Source organism: Ailuropoda melanoleuca, chromosome 16 (assembly GCF_002007445.2).
Source record: "Ailuropoda melanoleuca isolate Jingjing chromosome 16, ASM200744v2, whole genome shotgun sequence".
Lineage (NCBI taxonomy): Eukaryota > Metazoa > Chordata > Mammalia > Carnivora > Ursidae > Ailuropoda > Ailuropoda melanoleuca.
The window spans coordinates 64212671-64235472 of NC_048233.1; the positions used below are offsets into that span (position 1 = coordinate 64212671).

General features: G+C 49.2%; 1 protein-coding gene across 4 annotated transcripts; it reads right to left on the reverse strand.

The window, feature by feature from the left end:
• Positions 1–1512: 1512 nt before the first annotated feature.
• CD59 (CD59 molecule (CD59 blood group)) lies at positions 1513–22155 on the reverse strand. Of its 4 annotated transcripts, none has more exons than XM_019797804.2 (4): positions 22080–22155; positions 12187–12265; positions 9028–9126; positions 1513–3010 (listed from the first exon to the last, which is right to left on the reverse strand). In XM_019797804.2, exons 2-4 carry the CDS (start codon positions 12245–12247, stop codon positions 2808–2810), a joined length of 363 nt encoding a protein of 120 aa, XP_019653363.1. In that variant the 5' UTR covers positions 12248–12265; positions 22080–22155; the 3' UTR covers positions 1513–2807. The 4 variants fall into 4 exon arrangements, with proteins under 4 accessions (XP_019653363.1, XP_002917533.1, XP_034501385.1 ...); XM_002917487.4 differs by lacking the exon at positions 22080–22155 and adding an exon at positions 21883–22012; XM_034645494.1 differs by lacking the exon at positions 22080–22155 and adding an exon at positions 21428–21853.
• Between the last annotated feature and the right edge of the window lie 647 nt (positions 22156–22802).

Consider the following 22802-nt stretch of genomic DNA (forward strand, 5'->3'; position numbering starts at 1 on the left):
AGTCCAAAACATGTGGGCTAGACAGGCTCTTATCTTATCAGGGCACACACTACGTGTTAAGTTGTGGAGCCCACTACATGGACACAGGGGAAATATACCCATACCTTGAGGCTCAGTACCTTCAAGACTAAGTTGGATGAAGGGTTAGCATCCTTGGGACACACTAGGCGTTCTGCTTACTACCCACTGAGTGCATCTTGCATCCATACCTCATTGCCCAAGAGAGAAGATCCGATGGGGTTATCATCACCCAATGTTAAACCCAATATGCAAGTTCCTGTAAAGCCATACAAAGGCTATTGACTCTCCACTCCCCTGGTCTTTGCAGGACTGCCTTTGGGTCAGGACACCCAAAGCTCAATCCATGGCATGAGTCACAGTAACTTTCTGCAGAACAAAACCTCAAAGGTTAAGGCCAAACTTGACACTTGCTGATTTCAACTCCCTGGAGCCCTCTCCCCATCTCCCCACGTGGCAACACTCAGATTCTGCTTTAGAGAATTATCCCTTTCTTTGTGTGCTCTGGCCCCAATGTGGGCACATGACCCAAGACAGCAGTCAGATAGTCACACCCTGGAATCCGAATGTTGAGAGAACATTCTGGAACTGCCCAAATCCTGGCTTTTTGTAGTCTAGTTGGATTCTCCCTCAAAAGTTCCCCCAGATTCATTTTCTGCATAAGTGAGTCAAAACTGGTTGTTTCCTAAAGGCCTATATGAACCGAGCTACTCTGCTCAGCCAGCGGCCGTGGGCACGGTCAGTACTTCCTTGGGCAGAAAAAGGCCTACTGAGGAGAGTTACACGTGGTATTTTGTCTTGGACAAGAGAATGGACGACGATGTGAGGGAAGACACTGAGCCACTGAGGAACCCAGGGCACCAAAAGGCAATGTTAGTCTTTGACGAGGAAGCTGCGATGTGTCTCTGTTCGAGCAATGCCATCAGTAGGAGAGCTGACACCACGCAGGCTCTCTTCTTCCTCCCAACAGGGTGGACGGAGAAGGGGGTGCTGATTAAACACACTCCCCCTGAGAAGGGGAAGGGGGAGTGTGAGACTTCCCTTCCATGTTCAAGTGAAAATAAATCATGTACCCTGCAGCCCCTTCCCCTTGGCTTGCTTCTGGCTTGGGCAAAGGGCAATACAGGTGAAAGTGGAGTCATTCAGTATCACCTCCTGTCTTCTCTTTCCTTCCCCATTCTCTACCCCACTCCCGCTCCCACGCTTTGGAGCATGCGGCTGGGACATGCACTGAGTGTTGCACTTTTATTTGGGTAGGGAGGCATGTCGAATGAGCCAGGAGGCCTAGAGCTGGAGCCTAGACCAGCTGGTACACCACGACCTCCCCTTTCAGCTCCCAAAGGAGATGTCCAGACACAGACTTTATGATGATTATATTTTTTTTCAATGCCAGTGCTGCTCTGCCCTCAGTATAACTTCAGTTTTCATGAAATAAACAGTGACTGTATAAAATTTAAAGAAAAAGAACTGGGCCAAGAACCACAACTCACGCACTTGATTACATTTGATTTTTGGAAAGGCATCAGTCATTCCAGTTTGTCCCACAGATTATATGATCAAGGGGTTTAAAAAAATGTTAATCGTGAAATCCCACTTTCATCTGCAAGAAGTCAAGCTATGCTGTTAAAGACAGTCAAGATGATAAGAAAACAAGTGTCCTTATGTCTATTGGATCTTGAGAATTATTCAGCAACACGCACAAGAAAAACGCAAAACTCTGCCCTCCTAAAAAGGTATATCACTTTTTAGGAAACCGGGAGAGCTTCCAAAAGCCTCAACATTTGTGATTGTGTTAATAACCCTGACAAATGTCTTCTCTGCAAACTGTGTTAGGTCAGCCAGGGCTCAACAGGCCGGGGGTGGGCAGGTAAAACACACCCCCGTTGCTGTTCATGAGGACATCTGGAGGCCCCAAGCTGCAGCCCCAGGGGCTCTTCGCTTTGGGCTCACCCAGCATACAGACACGGATGAAGAGATCTGCTACCAGTACTACTTAAAACAACAAACGTTCAGTCTTTAACTGTGTGTGACAAATCCAAGATACCCCACCAACCCAATACAAAAGTTGGGGGGATAGTTTTAACACATCATTAATATATGCTGTTAAATTTTCCTAGTGAAGACAGCAAAGCCCATTCACAACTGAGGGACAGAGGAAAACTCGGATTTTAGCCAAGGCTACCTCTCGGAAGACAGACCTGGGGGCTCCACACCCTGCCATGTGGGAAGCTCCCCTCCTTCCCTGCCAGACACCCGTCATTGCGATCGCCCTGCACGGAGAGTCTCACGGCCCCTGACTGGCAGCCCACACGTGGGCGCCTGGTCGGGCCTGCGCAGCAGCATGGGGGCCATAAAGGGAGAGCATGAAAGCATCCCCTGGGAGAGGCTGTTGAAAAGAATCCCCTGTTCCGAACCCAAAAAGCACTGATTAGAGTATTTAATAACTACATCCAAGGAACCGGAGGGGAAATGACCGGGCATGCCAAGAATCTAGGGTGCTCAAGCTGTCACCGCAAAGCGGCTCTTGCAGAAAGCCGGGGAAGATGCATGGGACCTAGCTCACGTCACATGTGCTGCATGTCTGCGTTCTGTCCCTCCGACGGGTCTTCACTGCAGACAGGACTGGTCTTCAAAGTCTCTCAGAGTCTCTCTCTTAACCAAGTTGCTTGAGCTAGTTTTAGTCTTTCCCAGCAGGACCCAGGGGAAAAATAGCCTTTGGAATGCAGCAGCCACAGAAATAAGGAAGATACAGAAGCGGAAAGGTTAGGAGAAGGCCTCCCGCTATCGCTTCAGAGACAAAGGGTCCAGACTGCCGCCAGCAAAGGGACCAGCAGGAGAGCCGTCTTCCCGGAGATGCTCGCGGCCGCGTCCCTGTTACACAGGTCCTGTTGACAGCAGTGGTACTCCAGCTTCCTCAGCCCGAGGGTTTTTGAAATGTAGTTGTAATTGCAATCATCAAACTTCCAACACTGGTGTTGAAAAACTTCTGGCTCTGTGAGGGAAACACACACACACAAGGGTAAGCAAGCAAGCGGGTACAGTTCTGTACTTGCCTTTGACCTCTCAATTCTATTTTCTGGAACTTAGCTACATACGGCAGGAGAGACACCTGGGCAAGACTACGTATCCTAGTTGGGCTGTAAAAGGGAACGATTGAGCAAATGATGATACAGCTCGAGATAGAACTTGTCCCTAGAACCAAAGTTTCATCAGAGCCCGTAGAGCTCATGGCGCAACAGCCAACCACACTGATGCTTTAGAGGTTTGCTAAGATTTTTAAACCCATATTCCCTTCCATCCAACAATCCTACTTCTAGAATTTACTCCATGAAGTTACTTGTGAAAAAGGTTAAGATAGATGCTCAGGAATGGTCACTGCATCACCATCTGTCACAGCAAGAAACTAAAAGACAAAATCAGTTCATTACTAAAGAAACATTTGAAGAAATTGGGGTAGAGTTCCATACAATGCAAGTCCAGGTAGATAAGGAAGGACACAGGCCTGCATGTGTTGAAGTGGAGTCTGAGTTTTAAAAAAAATGTAGAGGGGTGACTGGGTGGCTCAGTTGTTAAGCGTCTGCCTTCAGCTCGGGTCATGATCCCGGGGTCCTGGGATCGAACCCTGTATCGGGCTCCTTGCTCAGCAGGAAGCCTGCTTCTCCCTCTCCCACCCCCCTGCTTGTGTTCCCTCTCTCGCTGTGTCTCTCTCTGTCAAATAAATAAAATCTTTGAAAAAAAATGTAGAAAAATGGATAAATTGGACTCCGTCAAAACTTTCGGGCGTCACTGGGCACTATAAAAAACATAAGGCAACTCACAAAAAGGGGGAAAATGTTTGCAAATCATCTATCTGATGAGTCTAGTATCCAGAATATAGAAAACATTCTTACAACTCAATAACAAAAATACCAACACGAGCAAAGAATGCAGAGATTTCCTCAAAAAAGATATACAAATGGCCAATTAGCACATGAAAAAATGTTCGATATCATTAGTCATTAGGAAAATACAAATTAAAACCACAGTGAGCTTCCCTTCACACCCAGTAGGATGGCTATAACCAAGAAACCGGAAAAGAACAAGTGTTGACAAGGAAGTGGAGAAACTGGAAACCTCCGTTCCCACCACAGGCAGGAAGGCAAAATGGTGCTGATACTCTGGAAAAGTCTGGCAATTACTCAAAAAGTTAAAAATAGAGTAACAAATACCATATGATCCAGTAATTCCACTGCTGGGTATTTACCCAAAGAAAACAAAGACACTAATTCGAAAAGATATACGCACCCCTATTTTTATAGCAGCATTATTCACAATAGCCAAGAAATGGAAGCAGCACAAGTGTCCACTGACAGATGAGTGAATAAAGATGTGGTGTACACACACACACACACACACTGGAATATTATGTGACCATAAAAAAGGATGAGTCCGTGCCACTTGAGACAACCTGGATAGACTTAGAGGGTACTACACTGAGTGAAATAAGTCAGACCGAAAAAGACAAATCCTATATGATTCCACTCATAAGTGGAATCTAAAAAACAAACAAACAAATAAACAAATAGCAGAATCAGACTTATCAGTACAGAGACTAAACTGGTGGTTACCAGGAAGGGGGCGTTGGGAAAATACAGGGAAACACAGGCCTCGAGTTACGGAACGCGTGTCACAGGAAGACAAGACGGTACAGGAAATACAGTCAATGCTACTGTAACAGCGGAATGACGGGACACGTGATAGGTACACTGCGAACACAGCATCGCGCACGCACGTATGAAATCCCTAAGTTTTACGCCTGAAACTACTGTAACATTGGTGTCAACTATACGCTAAAAAAAAAGCTACCTTATGACCTAGCAATTCCACTTCTAGGTATGCATACCCAGGAGAACTGAAAACTATGTTCACACAAAAGCTTGTACACGAATGTTCAGAGCAGCATTATTCAGGACAGCTAGGACGTGGGAAACCAGATGTCCACTGACGGGTGAACGGATCCACAAGACATGGTCTCTCCATGCAACGGAGTGTGATTCAGCCACAAAAGGGTCCGGAGGTACTGACATACACCATGCCATGGGTGAACCTTAAAAGCACCCTGCTCGGTGGAAGAAGCCAGTCACAGGGGCCACACCCACTGTATGATTCAGTTCACAATGTCCGGAACAGGCAAATCCGTGGAGATGGCAAGTAGATTGATAACTGCTAAGCTATGTGGGAGGAAGGGGTGGGGAGTGACTGCTAAGGGGTATGGGCTTTCTTTCTGGGGTAAAAATATTCTGGACTTAGTGGCTCAACCCTGTGAATATACTAAAAGCCACTGAATTGTACATTGTAAAATATACATTTTCTGGTATGTGAACTTTATCCCAATAGAATGGATGCAGACCAGAGTGTAGAAGGGGGGCCATATGCATAAGTGAAGTGTATGTCTGTGGGTAAATGCATTCATTTCTCTGGAAAGATTCCCAAGGAGTGTAACAGTGTTGCCTTCCCAGAAGACTACCCTTCATTTATACATTTCTGTACGGATTGAGTTTTTTTTTAAGTCATTGGATGGATTTACTTTCAAAATACTTTAAACTTCATTTAAAAATCATTAGACTATTCACTAATGCAGGGAGAGTTTAAAAAAAAAAACAAACAAAAAAACACCATGCCATTATGGTCCCAATATTTGCACACATAGAAAAATAAAGGCCCAAAATATCTATGCCAAGTATCTTATTATGGTTTTTGAATATTCAGAAAAATTATGTTAAGGGAAAAACTGTGCTGGCTGAGAGGCATTATGGTCGATTTTCCTACCAAAAATCACTGTGCCAAGACTGCAGGCTAGCTGCTGGAGACACCCCGACAGAGAAGGTATGGCTCCGGCCCTGGGGTCACTCTCTTATCCTCCCTGCTGGAAAGAAAAAAAACCCATACAGATGCCCATTTCCTTATTAAGGGCTTGTTGTAACTAACTTATTCATTCATAGCTGGGAACAAAACTACATTTATAACTGTGGGTGTAACTGTTCCATCCTCCCCCTCAGAGGGGATGAGTGCGAGGGCTGGCATTTAATGAGGTTTGGTCAAGTGGCAGAGGCCACAGACTGTTCTAGTGACTCTACTTCCTTGGGTCATAAGTATTGAAGTCGATGCTTCTAATGCTGAACTAGAGGATGCTTTATGGAACCCTAAAAGTTACCAGAATTTTAACGGGGGGAACCTAACAGCCTGGAGAAAGCAGACAGTAGTTTATTAACAATTGCTACCAATTAATCATTTCCTACATGGCCTGCAGTGAGCCAAGCGCGCTACTTAATGATCTCATTTGCATAACCACCTAAGATGGTGAGCTTCTCACCCAGCCACTAGCAGAATTACCCAAATAAAGGGGATTATCTGCGTCCCAGATGGTTAGAGTGTCTCTCTGCTTGGCCCATCATCCCTGATCTCTTTGAAGACTTAGTTGGAGTCTAACTTCTCAAAGCAGCAGTCCCTCATTGTCCTTGGCACCTCTGAGTGTGCCCCTTATGCAGAGGGTCATTACGGCAACGATCACTTGGTGCTGTCACCGAAGGCTTATGCCAGAGTCTAAGTACATGGTTTCTAGTTCTGGGACTGGTAGCTGAATGAACACCCAACACGTCCCTCCTCTCTTCTAGACCCCCCCTGTACAGCCCCAACATACCCACTTTCTCCTCCATCTGTCCCACTGACCCTGGGAGAGAAATACTCCTATTGGACAGCGGGGAAGGGGGTAGGATGTAGCTAGAGTCATTGAATGACTTCTCCACTGGAGCACCTGACCTTTGACTCATGTTTATGACAGCGTGTTCCACCTCTCCCAGGAGACGTCCGTCCGAGCTGGAGGGGGATGGAGGTGTTCTAGTGGTATCTGTCCAACTGTAAGGTCAGAATTTCTATATTTCAAGAACTGCTATCATCACATGTCAAGCTGAAGTTTTGGGACTTAAGTTCATAAGAAGAAAAATATTTAAGATTCAAATTAACCTTTAAAAAATAGATTTTATTCTTTGGAGGAGTTTGCGATTCACAGCAAAATTGAGCAGAAAGTACAGAGTTCTCATTTAGCCCCCTGGAACCCCCAGCCCCAACCTGAAGAACTTGTTCTTAGCGCCCCCACCAGAGTGGTCCACTTGTTACAACTGATGAACCTACGTGGATTCGCCATGACCATTCAAAGTCCATGATTTACACTGGGCTCGCTCTGGGTGTCGTACGGGGTTTGACAAATGCAAGACAAATATCCACCAATATAGTATCATACAGAGTAGTTTCATTGCCCTGAAATCCTCTGTTCCACCTTGTCATCCCCCCCTCTTTCCTGCTAATCCCTGGCAACCACTGACCTCTTTATGGTCTCCTTAGTTTTGCCTTTTCCAAAGTGTTCTATAGCTGGAATGATCCATGATGTAGCCTTTTCAGATTGGCTTGTTTCACTTAGTAATATGTATTTAAATTTCCTTCATGTCTTTTCACGGCTTAATAGCTCATTTCTTTTTAGTCCTTTATCTGGATGCACTATAATGTACAGGTCATTTATCCATTCACTTACTGAAGGACATCCTGGTTGCTTCCAAATGCTGGCAACTATAAATAAGGCTGCTACAAACATCGGTGTGCAGGTTTTTGTGTGGACATAGGTTTTCAATCCCTTCGGGTAAATATTCAGTGACTGCTGAATCATATGGTGAGAGGATGTTCAGCTTATTAAGAAACTTCCAAGCTGTACCATTTTGCATCCCCAGGAGCAATGAACAAGAGCTCCCGTTGCTCCACAACCTTGCCAGCATTTGCTGCTGCCAGCATTTGGGATTTTGGCCACTCCTAATAGGTGTGCCTTGTTATCTGCCACTTATAAAAGCTGCACAATTCATTATAAGATGATAAGTTTTGGGTATCTAATCTATAGCGTGGTGAGTCTGGTTACTAATACTGTATTACATTCTTGAAATTTGCTAAGAGAGGAGACCTTAGCGATCTCATCACACAGCAAAGGGGTAACTGTGTGAGCTGTCGGATGTGTGTGTTAGACCACTGCGGTAATCATTTCCCAATGTATACAAATATCAGATCATCTCACTATATACGTCAAGTAGACACGGTTTTGAGCTGTCAATTATACTTCAAGAAGGTTGGAACATTTTCCAATAAAAGTTTAACAATCTGATAAGAAACAGTGGGATTCGAGAGCTGGAAAAAAGATTCTGGCTCTCCTCCTCACCTCTACCATCCAACACACACATTTCATAAACCCAAAAACACAGGCAGAGAGCACTTACTGGAGGCGGACAAAGACTGGCTCTCAGAGCTCCTAAATGCGAATCTGATCCTTACTCTACCCATAATATTGTCTTCATTCTCTCACTTGGAAATTACACTTTTTGTAGTGGGTGGGGGGGTCCAAGAGACACAGATGATCAAGGTTAGCTTGACGTATGTGCTCACACATAATTGGTCTTCAAATATTTATGGAATAAATGGCTACGTTCTCTCCAGGGGCCTTACTGTGTTTTCCACATTAACAATGAGTGATCGTGGTCTCCTGGAGGCAGAGGACCTGTCCCCCTACAGAATCAAGGACCTCGCATGTAGGGCTTGGAATCTTACCCACATTCCAGGACTTTACATCAAAATGATCAGATCATCCAGTCTGACAGGATAATTCTGATGTGTCCTTACTTATTGAGGGATTTCTCCTTTCTGGGGAAATGAATTTTCTCCTTTCTATCGGGTTTTTCTGAACCTGTGCGTCTCCCAAGCCTTTTATGAGTTTACCGGACACGTTCAGCATTCCAGGACAATGCCACCAGAAGGACTTTGTGGTAGAGGGCAGAAAAACAGAATAATCTTGAAGGGTGCTTTTATTTTTATCTCTTAGATGGTAACCATTACTTGTTGAATATAAGTCTCACGAGAACGAGCATGGCACACATTTCCTCCCAGGCCCTCCTCATCCCAGCACCTTGAGGAGACAGGGCAAGGGCAGGCTCTTACCAGCTTTGACCCAAAGACATGTATCAAAATTAACCGAGCACACGGTGGTCTTATTGCAGGCTTTGTTGTCAACACAGGTGTAGCAGGTCAGGCTCCCACCTAGAATCAGGAAGAAACCCTGTCAGTACTTGTAAGATCCCCACCGACGTGCCCTCCTAGCTGCAGAAGGGAACCCACCACTGACACTGGTATGGCGCCAAGGTCGGCGACTCAGAGCAGGCTTCCGTTCCCACACATGCCTGCAGCAGACGTATTTTCCCAACCTCAAACTACAATCCCAGCAACATTTTTTGGACCCTGATACAAGTGCAAAAGAAATTTCCATATTTCAAAATCCACATAACTGGGATGCCTGGGTGGCTCAGTTGGTTAAGTGTCTGCCTTCGGCTCAGGTCATGATCCCGGGGTCCTGGGATCAAGTCCCACGTCGGGCTGCCTGCTCAGCAGATAGCCTGCTGACCCCCCTGTGATGCCCCCTCTCTCTGACAAATAAATGAATAAAATTTTTTAAAAACCCCAAAAACAAAATCCACATAACCAAGCAATTGAGAAGTTTCCTCTTACTTTCAACTAGAAGTGATTAAAAAAAAAAAGTGCTTAATCTGCATTGTAATGACATATTGAAAGGAAACTATCAAGAGAAAAAACTACCAGAATTCTATAAATGCCTTCCAGGCCATGACAACACTCTGTTTGCTCGCATTCTCGTAGACTGATATTCAGTTATTTCGCAGTACCTGTCTGTGTGAAAAGACATTTTCAAAGATGAGATACGTAAAATCTCATAAAAGAATGTCGTGGTTAAACCCAGACCAGGTGTGGGTTTTGGAACCCAAGAGCTCACTTGTAGTTCTAAGGCCAAAGCCTACATTCATCATACAGGGAAGGGGAATTTTCCAGAAGGCCAGAAGAAGGTGGCTCCTCACTATCTGAGCACCACAGGAGTCAAGCTTTCTATAACATATAAAATGGCCGTGCTTGTCTTCACTGGTGTGAAATCCCACCTAGAAGTGGACCCTCTGATTTGTGAAGGTTCCAGATTAACCTTTAAAATGTCAGTCCAAAAAAACGCTCCCCCTCAACCCTGCCGCCATCTACTTTGCTTGCATATGACAAGACAGTTACCTGGAGAAGTGAAGGGGCTCACCCAAGGACACCTGAAGGACACCCAAAGCAGCAGGTCTGGAGCCAGCCCCCACACCCAGGCATCGGGGTCCATTAGCCCACTCTGCCTTCCCCCTCCCAATGTTAGCGTTAGTCATGCCTGTGTGAGAGGGGAGCCACCATGAGAAGGGACAAAGATGTAATTTTCCTGCAGTCCCCTCCCTGTTCCAGATGTGTACACATGCGTGGGAGGGGAGGATGTAAAAGGGAAGAATGTTCTAGCCTGGATACTTGGGAGGGCCATCTGGAAAGGCTCTTCTCCTGGCTATAGCCAGACCTCATTTGGCTTCTAGACAAATCATTAAACAGAGGAACCAAAGCTCACACTTAAAACTTGTATGGGGCAGAAATACAGCTAACGTGTTCATTCGGTGTGCAGAGGAAGGCTCCCCTGCATCTCCCTCCGAGCCTGGGCAGCAGCCAAGGAAGCGTCTCCCCTGGGTGCTCGTGCTCCGGACGGACCCTGACTCTCTGTGGAAGGGCTGGGGACCTGTCACAGTACAGCTGCTGGCCCCAAACCCAAGCCTTCTCCGTAAACAGATGCCGACTGCTGGCGATCGGGCATAACCAGGCGATTCCAATCACAGGAAATACACCAGGCAGAACAGAGACGATCGCGTCGTGCCGCCACAGGGGTGAGCCGTATCACCACTCACCCCGGCTGGGAGTCAGAGGTGCGGAGGGAGGCTCATGACAGCTCTTTTTTCTCAGAAAGCGAGAGCATCTTCAAATGTGTCCTTGGGCTAGTTCCTTCTTTGCCTCGATTCCCTCAACTATAAAATGGGAATAACAACAACAATCCTTCAGGGGGTGGCTGGAAGGGCTAAGCGAGACTGGGCTCGGCCCGGTCCCTAGGACACAGAAAGAATTCAGTATGTGGTAGCTGCGAAAGCTAATAGGATATAAGACATGCTCTGACACGGCAGAGATCTCTTCATTGCTCCCTGCATTGCTACTTCCCTTTCTGCCTCTCCCCCACGAAAACAACCCTGAAAAACTGGCAGAACTAACCGGACAGAGGCAGAAAATAACCTCTGATCCTTATCATGAAGCAAAGCAAGTAACGCAGGTGTTTTTCTTCTTCTTTTTTTTTTTTTTTAATTTATTTATTTGAGAGAGTGAGTGAGCAGAAGTGGGGCGGAGGGGGAGGGAGAAGCAGATTCCCCACTGCGCGTGGAGCCTGATGCAGGGCTTGATCCCACAACCCTGAGGTCATGACCTGAGCCAAAATCAAGAGTTGAACGTCTAACTGACTGAGCCACCCAGGCGCCCCAGTAACAGAGGAGTTTCTACTGTGACAGAACTAAGACTCAGGAACACACAACCACTTGCAGGAACCAGGGAGGGGTGGCTGGGGAAGGAGTTCAGAGCAGACACCCTGGTGTGAGTCCGTTTGGGCTCAAATTCTGGCTGCACCACTCCTGTGTGACATTTTACAAATTAGTCCATCTCTTTGCGCCTTAGTCTGATCGTTTATAAAATGATGGCAAACACAGGACCTACTCCATAGAGTTGACATGAGGACTCAGTAAGTGAGCGCACACAAAATGCTGAAAACAGCGGTCGGCACATGAATGCCATGAGCTAGCTGCTGTGGCTCCTGGGATCGTCACCGTCACCGTCACACGGCGGATGCCCCCGCGCAGAAGGACGGAGCTCAGCACTTTAAAGCTGGTGCCCACTGGGGTCCCCAACAGCTGGGAGAGGGAGAAACTTCAGCTGCTGCGTGTACCCCCCGTGCCCTGCTCCCCCCCAAATGCTACTCTGTCATCCAGGACGGGCTGTCACTCAGGAAGGTGCTCCAAGGAGGGCAAGGCTGTAATGTAGGAAGGAGTTGTCACATGGCCCTGGACCTATAATACCGGAAGGCAAAAGAAGCCAAGCCAGGTCCGAGGCCAGTGGCATCGCCTCCGTCTTTCTGAAGCCTAAGAAAAAGGAAGCTTATAATCACGGTGACCTAGGTGGTCTAGATCCAAGTCCCCTTTGACCACTCACCTGAATGGCAGAGGACAGCCAAGACGAGCAGGAGCAGGATGGAGCCTCCTTTGCTTCCCATTGTGATTGTCCACAGAATCTGGAAGAAAGGAACACAGAAGGTCGTCATGCACCAACAAAGGACTGCTGGTTATTTCAGAAGCCAACAGGTGGAAGGCCATGGGGAAGGAGTTAGTGGAGCAAGAAATGGCCTGGGGTGCCATGAACCCAGGTACTCTCCTGGTCCCTCCTCTTGCCCCCAGACCTCAGGTTACTGAAGAAATGCTACCCATCCTGGTGAGAGGGGCAGCTATGGGGAGTCAATGCCCACCGGGTCAAGCGTCGGCAACCCCCGGGCCCTGCCCAGCTCTCACCTACAGTGGCCAGGAATAAACAGTTACGTCTGACTAAACCTCAGTCCCTCCAAGCCGCGGTGGTCATGATCGTGCAGTGGGGATAGCACTCTCTTCCCCAGAAGGGTTGTTGAGTCAAATGAGAATGTGAGAAAAATACTTAATACAGCAACTACATTCCCACTCTGCTGGCCCCACCCCAAGCTGCTGGCTGAGCAGGGGACCCCTAGCAAGGGCCATGTCTCCAGGCCATTCCACTAAGTGTGTCAGACCAAAGGAGCGAGTCTGGAGGGCGCTGGCAGGCCTTGTCCCTCCGGGGAAGAGAAGAGGGGTCCCGGTAACTTTGATGACTAGTCCCCTTACTGTGTAGCACTGCACATCAGGGGAGGAAACGGCAGGGCTGACAGGCCTCAAACCCTCCTTCACCTGACAAGGAAGCCAAAACACAGAAGTTTCTCATTGTCTAAGTCTAAACCATGAGCAGCAGGTCTAAGCAGTCTCCCAATCCCGCCGCTACTTCGCAGACCCCACCCTGAGACAAGGAGGCAAGAGCGCCCCTGAACCAGGGTGCTCCACGCTCTCCTCCTCTCAGTCCCACAGGCCGGGACTCGCACCCACAGAGGGCCGGCGCTCAGGCTGGGTGAGCCCCCACCCTCCTCCCAGTGAGGAAGGTCATCCCTATGCTTCTGAAGGTCATCTGCTGCTGAGAAATGGGCTGTTCAAGGTCAGGGGAGGGTTGAGAAGCAGAAAGAACAGGTTCTGGCACTGCCCAAAGACGAAAACACCCAGTAGGCCATGCCCTTCTGATGCGTGGGGAACCAGAAAGAAAATCACACAGAGCCTGGCCTTTCTTTATAAGTTGAGCAACCCCCGCTTCCCTTGGCCTCTGCAAAATCTACAACAAGCCTACGAATGGCCACCCCCACCCCCCCGCGCCGCCGACCTTGCAGGGTGTGAGCTGCTCTCAGCAACTCCCGCCCAGGGAGGACGTGAGGTGCCCACAGGGAGCGGTGGCGAGCTGGAAGGGCGGGGGCCTGGCCCTCAGGTTGGCTCTGTCACTGCCCCCGCCACATTCCCCTCATCTGTAACCAGAGGCCACATTCCCCTCATCTGTAACCAGAGGCCAGTGAGGCGCTTCCCAACACCGTGAGGGTTCACTGAGATGAAACACGTGATCCGAGCACGTGCTCGAGACTCAGCCCAGCACAGGCCAGTGGCGGATGTGACCCAAGCACACGCACAGCCTTCCCGCCCTGACTCAGCCAGGAACGGCTCCCACACCTCCTGCCCCGAGGGTCGGCATGTCCCTGGATCTCTCTTCCTGGCCCCTGACCCTGAGAGGTGGGGGCCCTGAGCTCTCTGTACCCTAAAGGATGAGGAAGAGGCCTCAGCGCCTCCTGCCGGCACCCCGTGCCCTCTGTCTGGAGCCAGATGAGGGACCCCAAAGAGCCCCATCCACTCTCCCCTGGCCAGAGAGTGGCCCGAGCCTCGGTGCCCTGCCAGCTCCCCGCCTGGCTTCTCGGGGCTTGGGAGTTTCTGGGTAGAGAGAATGATTCACACACGCCAATGAGCCCGGGCTCAGGCCTGTGAAGAACAGCTGCCCTCGAGTGAGCAAGGAGAGGAAGGTATCCATCAGAGAGCCTCCCACCCCCCCAGGGGCAGGAGCTACCAGACAAAAGGGCTGCCACATCCAGGGTCCCCACTGGTGGAGGCGGGAGGGAGCTGCTGAGCCGGCTCAGCAACCGGCGGCGAGGCATCGAGCTGGCAGGAACTGCTGGTTCCCCAGGAATGGCCCTTAGCATAAATGACACCAGGACAAACAGGGTGCCACACGGAGAAGGGTTCCCGCCTGGAGTGCATGAGAAAGAACCCCTCCTAAGAAAGGCTCATCTCTTAACAAAAGCAAGAAAGAAGCCTCGAACTGGGGACGGTGAACTGGGGACGACGGGGTTCCTGGTCTGGTCTGGAGAGTTCAAACAAGGCCTCGGGCAGCTCTGGCTCCGCCACTGCCACTTCCGCAGTTTACTCAACCTGAGCTTCACTCTTCCTTCAGCCAGCGTGGGCATAATGACACAGACCACAGGGGACAATGCCTGGCACTCCAGAAGGTACTCAAAAAGCCATCGCCACTTCAGTCTCACTGAAAAGTCGTGAGGTTACCAGGAGGAAGCAACTGGGTAGGGAGAGGTGTTGGGGGGGTAAGAGTGGGGGGTACGGAGCTGCAGGTGAAGAAGCCAGACAAACACCCCGAAATGGATGAGCTGGGGACATCTCAGGCCCCAAACGTAGAGCAGCCTCCAGCTTTTTGGGTTGGAAGGGAAGTGTCAGGTCTTGGTTTCAACATGTCACCCAGCTGGCTGGGGGTCACAGTAGCCACTTCTGTGACTTGGCTGTGGGAAGGCAAGGACCGCAGAGGAAGGAACCGGCCAGCGTGCATGCGGATGCCAAGGTGAAGCTGTTCAAACTGAGGCAAGACCAGGTCTTCACCGATAACCACGACTAAAACACACATTTCCAAGGGCAAAATGTCGTTATGGAGTAGGGGGCGAGGGAGCATGGGAAAGACCTGGTTGTTTTCAAGCGATTTTATAAATGTCCCCAGGATGCTGACAGTAATGAATGCTAAGCAGGTTTCTTTACGATTTATTTCTCTTCCCGACCCTTTGCTTTCTGCCACACTTTCCTCAACTGTTCTCTAATGAACCAGGCATTACCTTCATAATCAGAAATATTGGGGAAATCCACACATAACAAATGTATCTATCACCCACCTTTGGGCAAATCTTTTTCTGAATGAAAACACAAACTAACTGAACCTCGTGATTTCCACCGCTTCCCCCGGTTTAAAGAGCCTCCAGCGGGCACTTGAAAATGATGCCCATAAGCAAGTGTACATCGGAGGGTGGCTGAGAAATAAGAGCCGGCATGACTCCTCCAATCCACCCAAGCCCAACGCTTCCGTGCGAGATGCCTCCAGAGGCCTCGACACTCTCTTTCCCAAACATACAGCCGACGGTGACGGTGAAATTAACGACTGGAAACAGACCAAAGTCGCTGTGAATAAGGTCCACAGAATAAAGATGGGTGAGTCTATTGGAAAACGTCATTTTGGAGTTGTAAAACGCACTCGAAGCCAGCCTTAGGGAGTTCGGACAGGTTTTCCTGGGAGGTTGTAACTTGACTCAGAAGTTCAGGGGTGCTCCAAACAGGCTTTTCATCGCAGGATGAGGTAAAGACTTACTACTCACTCAAGGATAAAGGATACATACCCACTGTTTAAAATAGCAAAAATCTGGCAACAGACGTGGCTAGAAGTAAATGAGCCCACGATTCCATGGGGTGGGGGGGGGGAATGCGCAGCCATGAGGAAAGCCAGCCAGGGAAGGCTGCTCACCGTGTATTAAGGAAAAAGCCAGTCTAAAAATAGCTATAATCTTATTCCTTTTTCTTAAAGATACAATGCTTGGAATACCGTATCAACTTTTCTGAACATTTGTGGAACCCGTGGTTGACAGAATGGTGGAATTATCCGTAGCTTATTCATGCTGAAATATATTCTCTTAACAATAAACATTTTTATAGAAAGAGGCCTCAACACGATAGCAGGATATTTTAATGTACTTATGAACCACTTCACTTATAGCTTCTTAACTTTTTATTTTTCTGCTACTGAACCCTATTAGGTATAAGACATATATACCACCTTTCAAAACTGGCTTCTTTGAGGTAAAAAAGGTTTCATGTACATATGCTCTCCTGTGTCTGTCTGATAGTAATACTTGGAGTCATACTCGGTATTTGTAAAGTATGACGCTTGGGTGATTTTCTAGCAGTCCTGAAAGAGAGACCTAGATTCTTTTTTTTTTTTTTTTTTTTTTTTTTTTTTTTTTTTTTAATTTTTTTTTTTTTCAAAGATTTTATTTATTTATTTGACAGAGATAGAGACAGCCAGCGAGAGAGGGAACACAAGCAGGGGAATGGGAGAGGAAGAAGCAGGCTCATAGCAGAAGAGCCTGACGTGGGGCTCGATCCCATAACGCCGGGATCACGCCCTGAGCCGAAGGCAGACGCTCAACCGCTGTGCCACCCAGGAACCCCGAGAGACCTAGATTCTAATCCCACATTGCTGCCACCTCACACAACCTTAAAACAGTCAATTCCTTTACTTCCATTCCTCACTTGTGAAGGGGTAATAATGATTTTATATAATGATAAAACATAAGAATAAGACTTGAGACGTTTGTAGCTCAATATGGACTAAAACATGGCAGGATAAGGAAGAAGCAAGCAGACAAATACACACCAACCTGACCACTGTTTATTCATTCGCGTCCCCGAGACGTTACTAGGGAGCTAAAACATTGCAAGGTGACTCACAAACACAGGCATTCCCGATCCAGTTCCTGAAAATGTTCTGGGTGGCAAATTTATGGACAGTGTGAGCCTATATTCCATGTTTCCCCCTAGATTCCATTACTTTAAAAGGAAAACAAAACCATGTTACTGTCCATCCAAAAACCCCAACCAGTCCTTCCAAGTATCTATCTATCTAAACGATCCACAGGAATTTAAACATGAAGCATTTAACACCCCAACTATTTAATGACAAAACTGAAGCAAACGAAAGGAATTCACGGGTGGGTCTCTTTACTACTGTGAAGTCGGTTCAGGCTCGACACCTACGCCCCAGTCAGCCCACAACAATTGTCTGTGAACCTGCTGTGAGCAGGTGTCCTGCCAGGCGTGACATTACAGTGACGTTACAGTGACGTTACAGTGACCGCCGAGCCAGGCAAGGCCCCGCTCTTAACAATCTAGCAGAGGCAGACAACAGCTCGTGCTAAAGACCAGAAAGAAAATAAAATAAGGGCACAGCACTGGTTCTAAAACATGAGTGGCCGAAGAATCATCTGGGGGCGGTGAAGCACAGATGTTGAGCCCCATCTGGGGCTCAGAGGTTCTGGGTCTCCAGGTCTCAGGGGCCCAAGACTCTGCATTTCTAACCAGGCACACACTGAGAACCACTGGGTTAGTGAGTGACCTGGGAGGAGGGTGAGGCTACTTTAGATAGGGCTGGAGTGTCTCTAACAATGCTGTGAGAGAAGGTGCCCCTTCTGATTAAATAATTAAAGGCTTCTCCTGTTACGGGCCGTGTGATTACACTGCATCCGATGTCACCGAATGCCAGCCGTAAGCAAACACTTCTTTCTTTCAGTGAGCAAAAGTTATGGCCAGTTGCTATGCTGCTGCCCAACGTGTTAACTGCATTGAAACCTCACACAATGCTGTGAAGTAAATTTAATCCCTGCCTCCGTTTATCAAAGGAGGGAACTGAGGGTTGAGGAGGGGAAGGAACTAAGGCAACAGTGGTAGGTAGGATAAATAATGCCTCTCCCCCTGAGAGATGTCCACATCCTAATTCCGGGTGCCTGTGAATACCGGCAACCTTAGGTGGCAAGTGACTTAAGGTCACCGATGGTTCTGGATTATCCAGAATCACAAGGGCGATTACAATGAAGAGGATGAGGAAGGCAGCAGAGTGTCAAAGATGTGAAAACAGAAGCAAGAGGGGTGCCTGGCTGCCTCAGTCTGTGGAGCACGTGACTCCTGATCTCAGGGTTTTAAGTTCGAGTCTCATGCTGGGTGTAGAGATTACTTAAAAATAAAATCTTGGGGTGTCTGTCTGGGTGGCTCAGTTGGTTAAGCGTCTGACTCTTGATTTCGGCTCAGGTTCTGATCTCAAGGTTGTGAGACTGAGCCCCGCATTGGGCTCCATGCTGGGCATGAAGCCTGCTTAAGATTCTCTCTCCTTCTCCCTCTGCCCCTACCCGCCCTGCTCACGCACTCTCTCTCTAAAAAAGAAAAAAAAAATCTTAAAAAAAAAAAGAAGAGACAAGAGATTCAAGGAGGAGGATGGAACTCTCCTCCTATTACTGATTTTGCAGATGAATGAAGGGAGTCCACAGCCGAGGCACACAGGTGGCCTCTGGAACAGTCCTCAACTGACACGGGGCCAGGAAATGGGACCTCAGTCCTCCTACCACAAGGATTCTATTGTGCCAATAACCTGAATGAGCAAGAAATGGATTCTCCCACAGGCCTCCAGAAAGGAACGCAGCCCTGGAGAGACCCATGACAGACTTCGGACACACAAAACTGTAAAACCCATAAATCTGTGTTAAGCCACTACATTTGTGGTGATTTGTTTCAGCAGCAATAGAACACTGGTACATAGAGCAGCATTTAAACCCAGACCAGAGGTCTTAAACACAGTTCAGTTCTCTGGAGGAGAGACTTCCTCTGAATTCAGCTTCTGAAATAAATTAGTTAAGCTGAGGCCACAGAGAAGAGACTTGACATCAGCACTGGTTCCAAGAGATTCACAGAGACCCGTCAGTTCATAGTCACTGCTCCGAGGAGCGTGGCGCCTTCGAGGCTGATGAACTTGAAGGTTAGATGTGTCCTCAAAAATAAAACCCAATGTGCTCACTTTATAGAACATTCTTGGAGGCCCAGGGAATGAAGTTACCTGTCCCAAGGCAACAGGCTGCTGCAGAGGGCGGAGCCACTTCCATCCACCAGGGGCTGGTAACTCACACGTGGCTCAGCATTACTGTGGGAGGCCTGACGCTTGGCCTCCTTATGACCCTGGACACGCACCGCACCTGCGGCGGCCATGCGTGCAGAGACGCCTCGACAGAAATCAGTTACTCAGTTCAGGGAAGTCATTACATCAGAAGGTAGAGACAAACAGAAAGCCACCATCATAATGGCCAGCCCCTGCCAGCCACCCTGAGGTCCTGCTGCCAGAGACAACCACCCCAAAACTCTCTAAACCACATAAGCCGGCAGCTTCCCTTCCCAGGGCCTTCTCTGCCATTTGTTCCAGGACCCCAAGAGCTGGGGAGCTTTCCAAAGAGAGCCTCTCCTGAGAGATCCTCTTCATGGCCCTGCCCTTTGAGATGATGCATGCACAGCCGATGGTTCCGTGAACACTTTCACAAAGATCTGGGGCTTGGGTAAAAATACGTCTTCCCCTTTGGAAAACCTCAAGCGCCTCTAGGCTTGGCTTTGTTTGTGGCAGTCTGGCCGAATTCAAGAGCTGGCCCCGAATTTTTAATCTGCTTCTTTTCAAGAGCTTGTATCTGTGGCTGTGAAGGATGAATTCCATGACACACCTGCTCTCCTCGTTCTAAAGCCCTTTGTATGTCGGCTTCTATCTTCCAAACCACTCAGCATAATGGACTGTTTTCCTTACATCAAGGTTCAGCAAAAGGTTTCCTGTTATTGTTTTGAAAATACAGAACCAGGCAAGTTGCTGGCATGGGTGGTACTCCTCCATGGGTGGTACTCCTCCGGGAGGCTACTTCCTACCTACCCTGGGGTTACACATTTTCCACCACAGTAAATAACCAGTTTGAAAAGTGTTGCCACCCCCCTCAATGAACATTCTGAGCTCTGTGTGGCTTCCTTGGAGGCCTGGGAGTGAGATGCCCCCGTGGGGAACAGAACAGCTGCTGTGGGGTCACACCAACGGTATGCAAAACATTAACAGCCACCATTGTTCTCCACAAACAGGTGCCAAACTGATTTCCACAAATTATCTCCATTAGTTCTTATAACACCCTATGAAGTAAGGCGTATTATTTTACTGATAAGAAGGTGAGGTTAAATAGCTCGTTCAGGATTATCCAGCCAGTAAACAACAGAGCCAAGGTTCCAACCCTGGTCTGTTGCCAGGGCCCCTGACCAGACACTGTGGCACATGAACTTGGTAGGGAAGTGCAAATTCACCACTTCTCCTCATGCACACCAGGTTTCAAACTGTACCCGATGCCAGGTGGATCCTAGAGCCAACGGATTAAGCCAGACAAGGCAGGGCACAGTGGTAGAAAAGAGGAGTTTCCCTGAGACCTGAACACCAAGTCATCTCTGGGTTAACTACCGTGTCTGAAGTCTCTCCCTCCATTTCAAAAACTGGTTATTATCACAAGCTAACGTGACCCAGGCTGCTGGGTCTCTAGATCTGTAAAATGTAGGGGCTGATTTGTTTAGAATGAAGTCGAAGTATTGCACTGAGAGGCGTGGGGAGCCAGGTCTCCGCTGGGGCCCCCTAACCCCTTTAGGAAAGTCACCACCAAGTAAGAAGGCGATGTTTAAAAGAATCAGCTGGTCACAGCAGGCGGCGCCTTCAAAATGCACACAGCGGGGAACGGGGAACAGAAGAGTAGGGAAACACCCTCGAAAAGGAAAGGCGGAGAAAGCCGGGCGGGTGTGGGGGGGTGTGTGTGCCAGCGCCTTCACAGGGAGGCCGGCAGAGAAGCGCGCTATTGCCCTAACCGGGCCTGCCGCGGGCGGACGCTCAGGAGCCAGCGTGAGGCCCAGGTGCCCGCGCTCTCCGTGGGCGCTGCCGCCGGCCGGACGCCACTGCCCGGACACCGTGCATGTGCGTCGGCCAGCGGAGAAACGGCACATCGGCGCATGGCTAGGATCCGGGGAGGGCCTGCTTCTCACCAACAAGCACACAAACCACCACTCAACATTTCTTTAAAATCCCGCTGCCACGGCGCCTGCGTGGCTCAGTAGTTTCGCGTCTGCCTTCGGCTCAGGTCATGATCCCAGAGTCCTGGCATCGAGCCCCGCCTCGGCTCCCTCTCAGCTCCCCCCCGCCCCGCCCGGCTTGTGTTCCCTCTCTCGCTGTCTCTCTCTGCCAGATAAAATCTTTTTAAAAAATAAATAAAATAAAAATCCCACCATCCGACTCCGAGAGGGATGCAGCCCCTGCAAACGAAACGTCACACCAGACTTGGATTTAAAATGTCTACCTTTCGGCCCTTTTCCCCAATTCCAAATTGGTACGTCCACACCGGGTCCGTTATCGCTCGACGGAAAGGGGGAAGCGGGCTAACCTCCTTTCAAGGCGCGATTTCTCTTCCCTAAGTTCCAACAGCTTCCCTTCAAAGTGAGGCGAGGAGAAGTGGTGGAGGCCCCGGGAAGATACTCCCGACGCAATGGAGGGCACGGCGCGCGGAATTTGGGGCGTTTCGGAAAGAGCGCCCGCTCCCCCCGCCCCCGCCTTCTCTTTTTGTTAACAAAGGAAGCCAGCGTTCCTCCGGGCTCCCTGGGGAGTCCCAGGCAGGCCACCAGGGGCCTCCGGCTCCGGGATGGTGCGGGCCGCGGGCGGCACGGAGGGGCCTGGGGAGGACGCACGGAGGGGCCTGGGGAGGACGCCCGAAGCACCTCCCTCCGTCCGGGATCTCCGCCGGCCAGGGCCCAGACACCGATGAGCGCACACGCCGGCCTAAGCTCGCGGCGGCCGCAGGCCCGGGGTGCGGCTCGGCCCCTGCGCAGCCACGGACCTTACCTGCCCGCACCCGGGGTCCCGCTGCTAACACCGCGCGGCTCGGGTGCTCCGCCCCGCGCGCCTTTATAGCCTGGGTGGGCCGGGCTCCGCCCCCTCCCGCAGGCCCCACCTCCGCCAAGGCTCCGGCCCAGACCCGCGTGCCAAGGAGTCCAAGGTCACCCCAGTCCTAGCTCGGTGTGCAGACCCTTGGCACTCACCGCACGCTCCCAGAACACCTGAGCGACGGCCAGGCAACCAGAGCTGGCCAGGCAGCCGGGCAGCCACTCCTCGCAGGGTGACTCAGGCTCCCCGCCCACGTTCAGAAAAAAGACCGTGACCAAGAATAGATTAAGACCTTTAAAATCCCTCAAACGGGAAATTTACAGTGTCTTCCTCCAATTTGCCACAGGAAACAAAAATATGAAACCCCATGACTTCTGATTTTCCGTTAAAAATATATATATATCAAAATATTTCAAAAAACTTTCTCGAGCCCCTGCCAAACTGGAACTTGGAGGGGCTGTCCGGTTCTCCAACCCTGCTTGGAGTCCGAGTTTCCTTTTTTTTGCATGAATGCACAAGATACATTTTATGCAGGGAAATCATATGACAACCGATTATGACATGTGCCTTGTACCATGATCCTCTGGTGGCTTTGGGATGTCAGAGAATGAGTTTCAGTTGGTGGTGCCCAAATCTTGGTTTTCCTCTGTAGAAATGGGAGTCTCAAATCAGGACTTGCTTTGATATTTAAAATGTATCTGCTTAAGATTATGCTAAGTGAAATAAGTCAAGCAGAGAAAGACAATTATCATATGGTTTCACTCATTTATTGAACATAAGAAATAGGAAGATCGGTTGTAGAAGGAAGGGAAGAATGAAGGGGGGGGNGTAAACAGAAGGGGGAATGAACCATGAGAGACTATGGACTCTGGGAAACA

Bases quoted from the DNA above. Each gene is read 5' to 3' on its own strand.
- CD59 (XM_019797804.2), bottom strand. From the start codon at position 12,247: ATGGGAAGCAAAGGAGGCTCCATCCTGCTCCTGCTCGTCTTGGCTGTC. The intron at 9,127-12,186 runs GTGAGTGGTCAA...TCCTGATTCTAG, and splicing joins GGCTGTCCTCTGCCATTCAG to GTGGGAGCCTGACCTGCTAC. The intron at 3,011-9,027 runs GTAAGAGCCTGC...TTTCCCTCACAG, and splicing joins ATGTCTTTGGGTCAAAGCTG to AGCCAGAAGTTTTTCAACAC.